At 40.3% G+C, this 12,500-nt stretch overlaps 2 protein-coding genes across 2 annotated transcripts in view; both read right to left on the bottom strand.

Annotated features, from left to right (window-relative positions):
• The window catches only part of LOC138026043 (uncharacterized), a 25,324-nt gene extending 21,189 nt beyond the window's left edge, over window positions 1-4,135 (bottom strand). Inside the window, exons 1-3 of the mRNA XM_068873226.1 lie at window positions 3,863-4,135; window positions 2,542-2,568; window positions 1,571-1,763 (exon numbers count right to left, since the gene is read on the bottom strand). Of these exons, the coding sequence (XP_068729327.1) occupies window positions 1,571-1,636 (66 nt within the window). The 5' untranslated portion in view covers window positions 1,637-1,763; window positions 2,542-2,568; window positions 3,863-4,135. The remainder of the gene's footprint in view (window positions 1-1,570; window positions 1,764-2,541; window positions 2,569-3,862) is intronic.
• The window catches only part of LOC138026044 (uncharacterized), a 25,231-nt gene continuing 16,806 nt past the window's right edge, over window positions 4,076-12,500 (bottom strand). The window contains exons 9-11 of the mRNA XM_068873227.1: window positions 10,955-10,999; window positions 9,705-9,746; window positions 4,076-4,216 (exon numbers count right to left, since the gene is read on the bottom strand). Coding sequence (XP_068729328.1) covers window positions 4,152-4,216; window positions 9,705-9,746; window positions 10,955-10,999 — 152 coding nt within the window. The 3' untranslated portion in view covers window positions 4,076-4,151. The remainder of the gene's footprint in view (window positions 4,217-9,704; window positions 9,747-10,954; window positions 11,000-12,500) is intronic.

Here is a 12,500-nt window from a genome sequence, read left to right as displayed (position 1 = left end):
CAAATAGCTGCTAGATAAGACCAACCAATTAATTTCTCAATGGGATAAGGCGCCATTAGAGGACCGAGTTAAAAAGACTCGGAGAAGTCCCTTGAAGTTTCTCTCTTGCTTTGACAAAAGCAAAAAGGCAAGACTTTTAAGTCTACTTACAGAAGGACATTACGTAGGAGGCAATCTGGTGCAGTGGTTAGGATACTGGATTTAAGAGAAACGAGAAACGTTGTCGTATATAACTTAGCATTTGAGCACTGTCTTCACTTATATATAATTTACCTGTGCGTTAGTCCTAGTAATAAAAATAGACTCAAACAAGAACAAACTCTGTCCAGAGAACTGACTGAGCGACAAGGTCAGATGTGTTGAGAATATAAGAAATTTGAAAAATCGTATGAACGTGCTAGTGCATTTCGTGATTTATGGTCACTCGTGATGTTTTGAAAGTTATCAAATTGCACGAGCCTACAGCTCGTGCAATCAGTTGAAAAGTTTCAAAACATCACTTGTGCCCATAAATCACGAAATGTACTAGCAAGTTCATACGATTTCCTACACTTATTTTACACTCAACAGAACATCGCGTTTCTGATTGGTCAATGACCAATACATAAATAGCTTATAGGGTGCAACGAGATTACAGAGTGCAATACGAAAGTTGCTATGGAAAAACAGCGAGGGAATAAATTTGTGGAGTATATAATAAATAAAAAATCGTAGGAACTTGCTCGCGAATTTCCTTATTTATGATAACTCGCAGTGTTCTCCCTAAATTTCAGCTCAGCAGGTACGGGATTTTTGTTAGCGGTTATTGGTAAATCGAGTGCTGGAGGCACTTTCCAAGGAAGGTCCGGGGACATGCCTAAAAGTTCTCAAATTGCACTCGCCTACGGCTACGACAGAATGAAAGCCAAAAACTATGATCAACGATCATCTAATTCATAGGTCGTGGGTTCAAGCCCCAGCCAGATGTTTTCCTGTGTCACAGTGTGGACCCATTTCCATTCCTAGGGCCAACGCGCAGAAGTACATGGGAATAAGGCTAGCGCTTAAAATGAGCCACTTTCGATAAATTAAAATTCAGCGTGAAAGAGAGGTTTAGAGGACAAAGACAAAGGAAAGTGGATGATAGGCTAATATCTTTCACATTCATTGGGACTTGTTTCTATTGTTTTTTGTCCTCTCTGCCTCACTATCAAGCTGAATATTGATATTTCGAAAATGGCCTACTCCATTCTAATCCCGCTCTAATTGATTTGAATTCAAGTGTCGGGTTAGGTTAAGGCGGTTGCTTTGAGACCCGGAGATCCTGTGTTCAAGACCCGCTCTAACCGCTAGTTACTCGAGCGCAAGGACAAGACAGGCACACAAACACAAAATGCGAAAATGCCACGCAAAATCCAGATGACTAACTCAGCGGCAAAAGAGGGACTGCCCTTAAAACCAAAAATAAAGCCATTTTGTATTACACCGCAAAGGTTCTCAAATGGTGCCGTGCATTGTCTCGTTAAGGGTTGACAAAACAACAGTATATGGTATAAAAGAAGTGATAAAACACGCATACAAAGAGCCGTACCTGTACTCGTTGGTAGGTATTGGACAGCAGAGCAATTAACATGTTAATAAGAAAAATGAGAGCCATTACGAGATAAAAGCCGAACAAAACATAAGCGAGATGTTTTGACAGTGAATCGGGGGGGCCAAAGAAGTCCAGTCCATCTGATAAGTCAAGAATGGACTTTCCCAGATGATCACTTATTTTCCACCAACTGTAAAACAAAAATGAAAAAAATAAAAAAATAAAAGAAATGACATTAAAAGGTTTTGGGAACATTATAGTCTGGGGAGGTGCATGAGTAGTATACCAAGTGGGGGTTCTACGTCGGGTGGAACTGTGCGGGAGCCCTGAAGCTCCACAACCCTTATATATACCCTAACTCTTCACTCAAACGCGTTTAAAAGATATTAGTCCAGTTTCGGTCTCTTTTCCTCAGAGATAAACGTTGCTATATAGTAGTTAAAACGCAATAGCACTATTGTTTTCTATGAAACGTGATTTAAATATATAATGGCCTGAAAGTCTGACTGTAACCGTCACACAAGATTGGAAAAAAAGTGGCATCAAAGGTTTGTTGTTATTTTTTATGCATAAATTTAAACGGTTATTTTATTTGCAATAGATTCCTAATGTAAGAAACCTTGACATTTATGTTTAAAGGTTGAAGTGTCGGACGTAGAAAAGTAAAACTTATCAAGACAAAGTGTAACTTGTTAAGAAAAAGTGTAAGCCATCACATACATTACACAACCATCTCAATAGCGCAAGTGCTGCCTATGAGACGTGAATTAAATATTCAGTGACTTGAACGAGGGTTAGGGTTAGGGTTGTGGAGCTTCAGGGCTCCACAGACCACAGCTCCACCCGACGTAGAGCCCCCACTTGGTTTACTACTTGCATGCAAAAGGAAACGTTATGGGAGGTGGCTCAATTGCCGAGGACAGGTGATTACTGCAAGATCTCACAAGACAAACAAGTTTTTCGTTTACCACAGTACTCCTGTTTGGTTGCAGAGGCTGAAATACAAAAACAAAAAATATCCTCCAACTTATTCCTTTTGTTCTTGTTGTTTACTACAAGTTACACATCAAGATAAAAATCCTAAACTTCCTGACGTTACATCAAATGTCATGACACCTCCCTAATAAAAAGTAAAACAAAAACATTTGTAACAAGTTTTGTCCATTCCTCTTTTTTTTTTTAAAGGAAACCCTACGTGTATATTTCAATGTAGAATGGAATGGAAGCGTAGAAATCGATGGTAATTCCACTTAAGAGTCGATTGGTAGAAGTCGGTATATGCCTGCGACCTACCGACTTACTACAGCGACTTGTCGCATTTCATTTAACTATATTGCATCAAATGCAATTGATGATAAAACTGTGTGATGCTTAGTGCCACCAAATTCCATACTACAATCTCGGGGAAGGCATTTCCAACAAGGAACATAATTTATTGAATTCTGCGCTCAATGAATGTTCAAGGTTTGGCTTTTGGAGGTCTCTAATGAAATGAATGATGTAGAAATACTGACAAGGCAATAGTACTCTCAGAGAAGGGATGAAGTGCTAAGTTTTCAAGGTATTAAGGAATCTTCAGATAAAGTCTCAGTCCAACAGAGAGGGAAGGCAAAAGAAAAGTAGAAAGAGAGAATGGGCAATAATAACTATTGCAACCTCGTTCCCAGGGTCTCTCTTCTTCCCTCTCCAGGGGAAGGGGATAACAAAGACCCTGGGAAAGAGTTTGTAACTGTTGCGACAAAGGTAAGCGATTAGGGACCTCACGGATGTTCGCGCTAATTGTTTGTGCGCAACGTTACTGCGCTGGCAACGCGACTCTAATATATCACGCATTACTTCGAGCATTAGTGAAGTCTTGCACAGCTTTGGATCAGAGAAGATCGTGATCAGTCAAAATTGATGAAAAAATTTTTACGAAAGTCAAGTAGACTATTGCACGACTGATATTCGCTTTGTTTTATCAGTCGTGCACGACTGCATTAGTTAAAATTTTAGATACAATTTGCGAGCGAAACAACCAAAGGGTCGCCAATTTTAACCAATCAGAAGAAGCCATGTCACGCGTCACTGCTTCTGCCATGTTTTTTTCAGGCACATGACAACTGACTTTCTTTGTGACTGTGCTGGGGAGCCCATCCATGCTAAACTGCAGAATACCTGGCAACGTATTTGCATATGAATGCCGTATATTGTTATATGCCTCGTTCTTGAAACGATGCCGCTACAAGAACAATAGTGGCCGGGTATTCAGTAAATAGAATAAAAACAGTTTTCAAATGTGACACTTACAAGTTCGTCTCATTCTCCTCTTTGGCAATCGACCTTTCAACGACAAAGACCTTTGTTAATGTGCTTGAAAATGCCAAAGTGACAACTACAAAATGTAGCACTATCACACTCGCATCAAGGATACTTTGAAATAAGGCGATTTGAATTGTCCCAAATCCTTCAATTGTTTCCAAAATGGAGCCAAAAACTCGCACAGTTAGTGCAAACGTGTTGGAACCATAAAGATATCCGGCTATTTCCAGTCTGCTGTTGTTTGCTACTGATTCTGATTCCACCCACGTGTATATTCTTAGCGGGAGAATTGCACAGAAATAAATGGAAAGAACTCCACAGTCAAAAAGGTTCCAACGATCTCTGCAGAAACAAAAATGTACATTATGTTACTTTCATGGCGTGGTTATTTTTTAAATAACTGCATCATGCCAACAAATTGTATGGAACAAACAAATTTGGCCCTACACTGACCAAACATTACCTTAAAATGATAACTGCATCTCGCAACTGCTTGGGGTCTGACCACAGGACACCCAGGCTCGGAGGGTAAAAAAAGTATAAGGATTTGTATTGGAATCCCGATAACAAACACTCAAAAAACTATTTACACCCAAAAGTTCTCAATAAAAAAAAAGCTGTGCTATATTGTCCCAGGTTGTCACTCCTAACCCGGGAAGCTAAGAAGTCGCTTAAATCGCGTTAAGTTCAGGCAAATAACTGCACAGAAAGCGAGAAAGTCACCAGGACAATAAAGTACGGCTTTTTTAATTGCAACGTCTGAGTAGGAGGCCACGCGCAACCCAGGCTCGGAGGGTAAAAATTATAACGCCTTCATAAGCCGACAAGCCGTGTACAAATTGGGCAGCGGTTTCATTTACACCTTCACTTACAGGTTCTTGGCCGTGTTCATGTTTTGACGGTCGTGTCAGCAAATAATTGTATCTTTGAAAAGGCAGACACTGTCGGACGGTGAAGTTCTCCGGCTTTTGAACTACTGGGGGTAGATATTGTGTTCTTAAAGTGCAACTATGACAAAAAAATCACTTCCTTTTTTCCTTCAGATTTTGAAAGCGTGTTTGCTTAACAACTGAATGGCAAAATTTCGAGCTTTGATTTTTATCCAAAAGCTGTTTACTTTGAGTGTAAGTTTTGAATTTCATGGTCCGCCATTACTCACGTTAAAAACTGGCCGATTGGACATCAACGAGTTGGATCTATGGAAAAGTTAAGTCATTTACGCACTAGCTTAAAATTTAAGCGTGTAAATAAATCCATTACCTGCTGATAGCTTTAGTAAATAAAGAATAAATGCTATACCGAGTAATTGCATTGTGACTAAACTTGATAGCCCCTTCCCCCACTTTGAAGAAAACGAAAACTTGGCCGAAAATAAGCATAAATGGAAGAAAAGCTACATTCCTAAGCGAAGTAGCACTGCTACTTATCAACGCTCTTTTTTTCATACGCGCATGCCGCACATGGAATGTTCTGCCCGCTGCATGAGTTACGCACAAGTGGCATCTCCCTAGCCTCAGTTATGGGTTCACTACTTCAATATTATAATAAAGCCCTAGATCTGGAAAACAATATGTCCCAGGTGCAGCATAGCGAGGTCTCTCCTTTGCCCGCCGTCATGCTGTTTTTGGCAATTTGAACTCTTGTTTTGCTTCCTTTTCATTTATTTTCATTTTTTGTTTATATATGAGTAGCTTCAGTTATTATTTTTCATTAACGAGGGATCCACTGTAATTCGCTAGGCTGTAGTGGTCTCCCGCGCCCAAGAATTCTATGTTCATAAGTATTGTATTCGAAGGAGGCGAAGATAAATAAATAAATAAAATAAATAAATAAATAAGTAAATAAGAAAAAAATGTATGCCAAGCCAAGTGTAACAATATTCAATAGCTCTAATTTGATTCAATTTAACATTTATTTATTCAATTCAATCTCTGCATTCATTTAATTTAATTCGTATTTATTCAATTTAATTTTTTGATTAATTGAATTCCATTTCTGTATCCGTTCAATTCAATCTGTATTTATTCAAGTTAATTTCTGTGTTCATTCAATCGAATCCTTGTGTATTCAATTTCATTTTTAATTGCTTTTTGACTTAATTCTTGTATCGAGTCAATTTAGTTCGCATCCACTTAATTCCTTGTCTACATTCGTCCAATTCAATCCGTACATCCATTCAGTTCAATCCCCATTCGCTCAATTCACTTCTCATATCCATTCAATGTTCGCACATATTCATTCAATCTTGGGGTCTGGGTCGAGCGGTAAAATCTGCTAGGACGATGCTGGGACAGAACGACCTCATGATAAAGATGGTGGGAACAGAAGAGTACATTGACGAGGAAGGAGATTCCGAGAGAAAGGAATTTTTTGAGCACGTGATAAGAAGGAATTAAGAAATTCTAAGTTCATTTGGTAGGGGCGACCGACATGTTTCCGAGGTTTTAATCATGTATATCTTTTGAAAGAACGATAAGATTATCATCAGTTGGCGACTATAGTTACCGACGAAACTGACGTAAAACAGTTGAATGATCTGAGACTGGTGTTTACTGAATTACTCGAGAAATTTCTCCAACATTTTGGGAACAGTATAACAAGGCCATCCAGTGTTACTTATCTCTCCTGCCAATCGCTAAAGGATTGAACGTCCAGGTAGACCATCGATAAACATTCCGCCAGAGGTACTCGAAGATTTAAGAGGGATAGGTTTCACTTGAGTAAAGATTGCTAGGGTTTTCAGAGTATTTCGTTGGACAATAATGCGCCGAGTCCGTTTATTTGATCTAGAGCATTTGTCTCGCTTCAGTACCATTACTGATGAAGAAATTGACGGCACTATTCGTGATTTCATTTGAAGACATGGATCAACCACAGGTGAACGTTATCTACGAGGACACTTTAGGGCAATGGGGTACACTGTACTGAGAAGGCGCATCAGAGAGAGCCTTAACAGGGCAGATCCAAGGAACGCAGCTTTAAGATTGGGTACATTAGTATCACGAAGGGTGTACTTCGTTCCTTGAATGTCTTCCTGTCTTTACTAACCCCTATGGTTGTTTCAGGTAGCCAGTACATTACGTTGTTATATTTTTTCCTTTTTTTGTACTCGACAAGAACAAGTACAATGATGCCTGTTTTTAAATGCTTTTGTTAACAACGAAAAGTTTGGTAAGTCGTAAAAATCAGTGTGATGGAAACACACAAATTTTGACTTACCTCTCCATAAATAGAGTTATTGAAAGTGTCGTCTTCACTGTGATCTATCTTTGCTTCTTTACTGTTGCTAGCCCAAATTAAACACATGGCTGCTGGTCAAATCCATGGGTCGGCTCTTCACTCGCTCCGGAAACAAATTACAATATGTTCTCAAGGCTGGTTACTCGACGCCTACTTGCCACTTCTCTAACATACTTCAAGAACCTCTCATAGACCTCTTTCATAATGGCGGCCAAATAAAATATTCTTTTGTTTCAATGCTAATAAGCCCTACTAACCTCGCTACGACGAGTAAATTTCAAAAGAATATTTGTTTTAAAACGAGGGCAGTAGGTCTAATTAACATAAATACAAAAGAATGTAAAAGTGGTCGCCATTTATGAAAGTGGTCTATACACAGCTTTCTCATAAATTAGGCTGTTGGAACTCCTCCTCAGAAAATTTTGCTGTAAGAAGGTGAATGAGCATTGGGACTGTTGCTTTATTCTGGGCTGGCCTAAGCAAATTAAGGAATGGAAGGAATTTTCTGCCAAACATGTGAATCCCCAGACTGTCTAGGCCTTCACGGAGTTTTGAAACACATGATGATACTTCTCTCTCTTCACTAACAAAAATGTCCTGCAGGAGGTCTTCAGAAAAAAATATTTTGGGGATTGAGCATTCTGAAGAAGTGCAATGGCAGTCATCTGCTCTTTATGTGCTGGTTACAAAGCCGGATCCACTCTCTTCTTGGACCTCCACTTTCCTGAGCCATTTCTCCACAAAACTCTACTTGAAAGGTTATTCTTGGATCCTGAATTCCTTTCAATTCATCAAATGTTGTTTCTAATATTTTGTCCCGGTCTACGGCAATGAAATTGGTCTCCCCTTCAAGTACAGATTCATCATTGGTCCTGTCCAAAGGACGATCATAAAATATCTTACACTGCCAGTATCGCAGCATTTCTGTGGGTTCTACTATAACACTTGCAGGAAATAAAGAAACAATATTTCGATAGAATTTACTTCCATTTTCCTCCCGGCTTTGATGTGCTGTGTTGGTGGAACTCTCTGTATAATGCATTGGTGTGGTAACACTGCTGCCCCCCTCTGTTTGAAAGTTGGGTGAGGTGCTGACAGAAGGGCTGTCTATATGACTTGTGATTGTACTAGTAGTGGACGACCTGCACTGGTGAAATTTGTATCCTGCTGATAAGACTCTATTTCATTTTGGTCTTCTTCTAGGTCTACCTGTTCCGTCAATACGAAATCAAATGCCTGTTTCACACGAATGTAAAGGAGACCCTGCCCGGCCAGCTTTTTCACAACATTGTAGTTGAACTCTGTGTTCTCGGCCAACCTTAAAACTGAAACTGTTTTCTGGGTAACGTTTACAAATTCAAAGTATGCTGACGTTTTAGAGAGATTGCAATCTTTGCTCGTACAGTTGCCTCACTATCGCCCTCAGCAAGTTCTATCATGCCGCCTTCGATTATGTTTTCTTTGTTCAACGTTTGTACAGCGTCGTCTTCATCGCTTTCTCTGATTTTGCCGTTAGTAAAGCAAAGTCAAATGGTTTCTTCTCCAGAAGTTTTGACTTCTTCTTGGTCTTCGTGGAAGTGGCTGCCACTGCCGCTCTCAGACGTTCATTTCTATTCAACCTCCGATAAAATCCAGTGTTTGTGCTTGTCTGCATCACGAATCTCGCGCGAACCAGAGTTTCAGCGATTGAACGTGAACGGGTTGTTGTTAAACAGGTTGTGTTTCGGGCACCCGAACCTGATCGAACGCTTAGGAGCATATCCAAAGCACTTTTCAGTAGATCAGCCGCTTTTAAAGTTTTTCTTGATCTTCATTCATGGCGAAAGAGATCGATGCACACTCTTACATTGTACCTTAAACAAAGTGTCAAAGCGCGGGAATTCTTTGAATAATCCGACTCAGACCCCAAAATTCAATCAAATTTACGGCTCGACCCAGACCCCAAGATTGAATGAATATGCGCGAACATTGAATGGATGTAAGAATTGAATTGAACGAACGGGGGTTGAACTAAAATGGATGTACGGATTGAATTGGACGAATGTAGACAAGGAATTAAGTGGATGCGAACTAAATTGACTCGATACAAGAATTAAGTCAAAAGGCAATTCAAAGTTACAGTACCACTTGGCAGACATGCAATGACTCAAAAGTCTCTTTAAACGTTTATAAAACAACCACGGAAATGCAGAAAAGAAAACCTAACGTTGAAAAGTTTATCTGAACATCAAAAGAAATAAACCGTAAATGTGATCAAAAGTACAGAATGGCATTCTTCAATCATGAAGTACATCATTAATCACGTTTTATATAATAAGCTCGATAATGCACACATTGTGATTGCTTCTCAACTATGACCTATTAGAGGACAGACGCATAGCTGACATCATCATCAAAAACTCTTAATTCTTTATTACAAAAAATAAAACAGATTCCATGTCGCCGAGCGTCTGTTCAAAATAAATGACGCCATAATGTGTCACTCATCAGTGACACTTAACTATTGCGTCGCGTACTACATTTTTGATCTTGCCTACATTTTAATTTGTTAAATAGAGGCGATTTAGACATAAAATGCATGCATGCTCACTTGTGGACTTGACTTCATCATCCCCGAGGTAGAATAATCTTCCTTGCATAAAAGTGAAGGAACAACATTTTTCAGATTCTTATCAAGTCAGGTCATAAAATACTTGGAGGCAAAATGTCCCAGTGGGTCGACGTTGTCGTCGTTGTAGTCGTCGCCGTTGTCGTCGTCGTCGTCGTCGACGTCATCGTCGTCGTAGTCATCGTCACCACCATAATTATTAATTTTATAATTAGATTGCAGGATGGCATGTTTTAACTAGTATCTCCAAGCATTTACATACATTTGTATACCCTCCAAGCCATGATGTACCACAGAGGGCGAACCAAGACATGGATATGCATGACCTAACCATTCGCGGACAAAATTACAAAGGCTGCACTCTCTCCTCAATTATTTTAAAACCCCGAGTGTTGAACTGGCCCGAGTTTGAACACGCGACATCCTTCACGATAGTCTGATGCTTAACCAGCTGAGCTAGGCGGTCGGCGGTATAAACGTCAGGCAAGGGTCTTAGATTGGGAAGGTTTGGCCACAACAAGTAAACGATTTTTGGGATTGGTTAACAAAACCAGAAAACCGAAATTTTAGTGAGCCAGTTTGAGCGCTAGAAATGCGTTATCCGAGGTCATGCGCCCGCGGGATGGACGGATTAGACGCTTGGCGACGGGCGAAAAGACAACTCCGTGAAGAATAAGAGTCCTAAATGCAAGATTCGAACATACGACCTCCTTATGACCGGTGGATATGCCTTATTTTAAAATGGCCACCACTTTAGTATTCTTCTGTATGTTTGCAAATTAGCCCTTGCAGCCTCGTTCAAGGTTAAATACTCTGTTGAATTGAATTTTAAGTTTAAGGGCCAGGCAAAAAGGGCTAATTTGCCAGCAAACAAACGAATACTGCCAGTGCCGGCCATTTTGGAATAAGGTGTATGCTCTACCCATTGAACTACTAGTGAGAACTCCTGGATAGCAAGGTCGTTTATCCTGAAAGGAAGATGTGTCCCGCTGGTCTGCGGGCTCTGCCTACAAATTTTCAAATGCAAATATTGATGTTTTTTTTTTTTTTGTCCTGTCATGGACTCTGATTTTTCAGTTGTCGTTCGCCCGTCGCCAAGTACATAGTTTTCTCATCAATTTAATTAGGGCCTAACACGCTCGCTAACAGGATTTGGCTTCTTGATTTTTAATTTGTTTGAAAGAGACCACGGCAGAGGAGGGATTCACTAACAATTCAACTGATCAACTTACTTTCAAAAAACGACCTCAGAGATCGAGAACGGGCAGCTAACCATCCTGCAGAGAATCAATAAAATATCTATGACAAACAAGAAATATTAAGCTTTGACAAAAACGGTAACTGGTTCATGTTCCATTGATAAAAATTTCCTTGATCTGAGTGGGCACATTTTCCACCGTTCTCTTTAATCCAGTCTTCGCTCTTCGGGGCAGGAGGGCGGGCTCCCGAAGGAATGACTCGTAATTGAGCCTAAGATTTGACCAGAGAGATAAGTCCACATTTCAAAAATATCCAGAAAACTAAAAGAAAACTGATATCACGGAATGGAAAGTGTTTCGTGTTTATTCATCTTGTATACTTTTTATCATATGGACGAGGTATCCAATATTAGGTAGAGTCTCTGTTACGAGCCTAGGAAGGCCCATCAGGCCGGCACTTATCTCCGGTTTCCATAGCATGAAGCGACTAGGAGTATTTATACTCCCCCCTGGATGGGATGCTAGTCCATCGCAGGGTTACCCCCAGCATTTTCGCCGGTACCCATTTATACACCTGGGTGGAGAGAGGCACCGTGAGAGTAAAGTGTCTTGCCCAAGAACACAACACAATGTCCCCGGCCAGGACCCGAACCCGGACCACTCGATCCGGAGTCGAGCACTCTAACCATGAGGCCACCGCTCCTCCCACAATATCCAATATTAGGGAGTTCATGAAACGACAACGAACGCCACAAAGCAAGAAGTTTAATTTAAAGAACAAAACGTTTTTTTAATATTTTGCCCGAGTTCTGCTACTCTGCGCGAAACAGTTTTCCTCCGCTGCGCACTTGTTGGGAGATAAATGGCTTTTAGCATCTGACAAGAAAAAATTGACTTCCTTTTAAATGGAGTTCCTGGTCTTGACTTTCAGATCAATGTAAACTTGTTTTCTTCTGTTCAGTCTTTTATCTCTCAATCAAATCACTTTTCGTAGTTATGTTTTGTTTGCTTGCCTTTTCCGTCCGAGACGATTAATAATTTCATGTAATTACCAATTAGACCCGTAGCCCTCAAGGGCCCTTGTGGGCGAAGGTGGCCCTTGTGGGCGAAGGGTCTAATTGTTTTAGTATCACCCAACTAGTAGGGCAGAAAAGGCAATAATAAAGTTAGCAAATGCAAGTTGAAGAAATCTTTTTTAAGGAATAAAACGAAAGAAAGCGTCACCCTTTTCGCTACTCGAGGACTATTACTAATAGTCCTCTAGTAGCGTAGCCAATCAAAATTCAGCATTTGCATTAGTCCACTAGTTGGGTGATACTAATTGGTTTGAATTCATGAGGAAAACAGAAGCGGCAGCACGCATTTCGTACATCATACATCTTTTTGCCGTACTCTGCCAAGTAACACCGTGAGATTTAAGGTTTTTTCGGTGTATACGTGGAAATAACCCTGGGGCAGTTTTGGTCTAGGGAAAGCGGTTACACACAAAATCGTCCTTGCCGGTGGAAAACGCTATTTACCCATGGGTAAAAGGGCTAGTGTAACCACAACTATTATAGTTTTGTGGCGTTGCAGTCTT

This window comes from Montipora capricornis, chromosome 12 (genome assembly GCF_036669925.1).
Source record: "Montipora capricornis isolate CH-2021 chromosome 12, ASM3666992v2, whole genome shotgun sequence".
NCBI lineage: Eukaryota > Metazoa > Cnidaria > Anthozoa > Scleractinia > Acroporidae > Montipora > Montipora capricornis.
The sequence above is the reverse complement of the archived record's forward strand: the minus strand, read 5'-3'. Positions and strand labels throughout refer to the sequence as shown.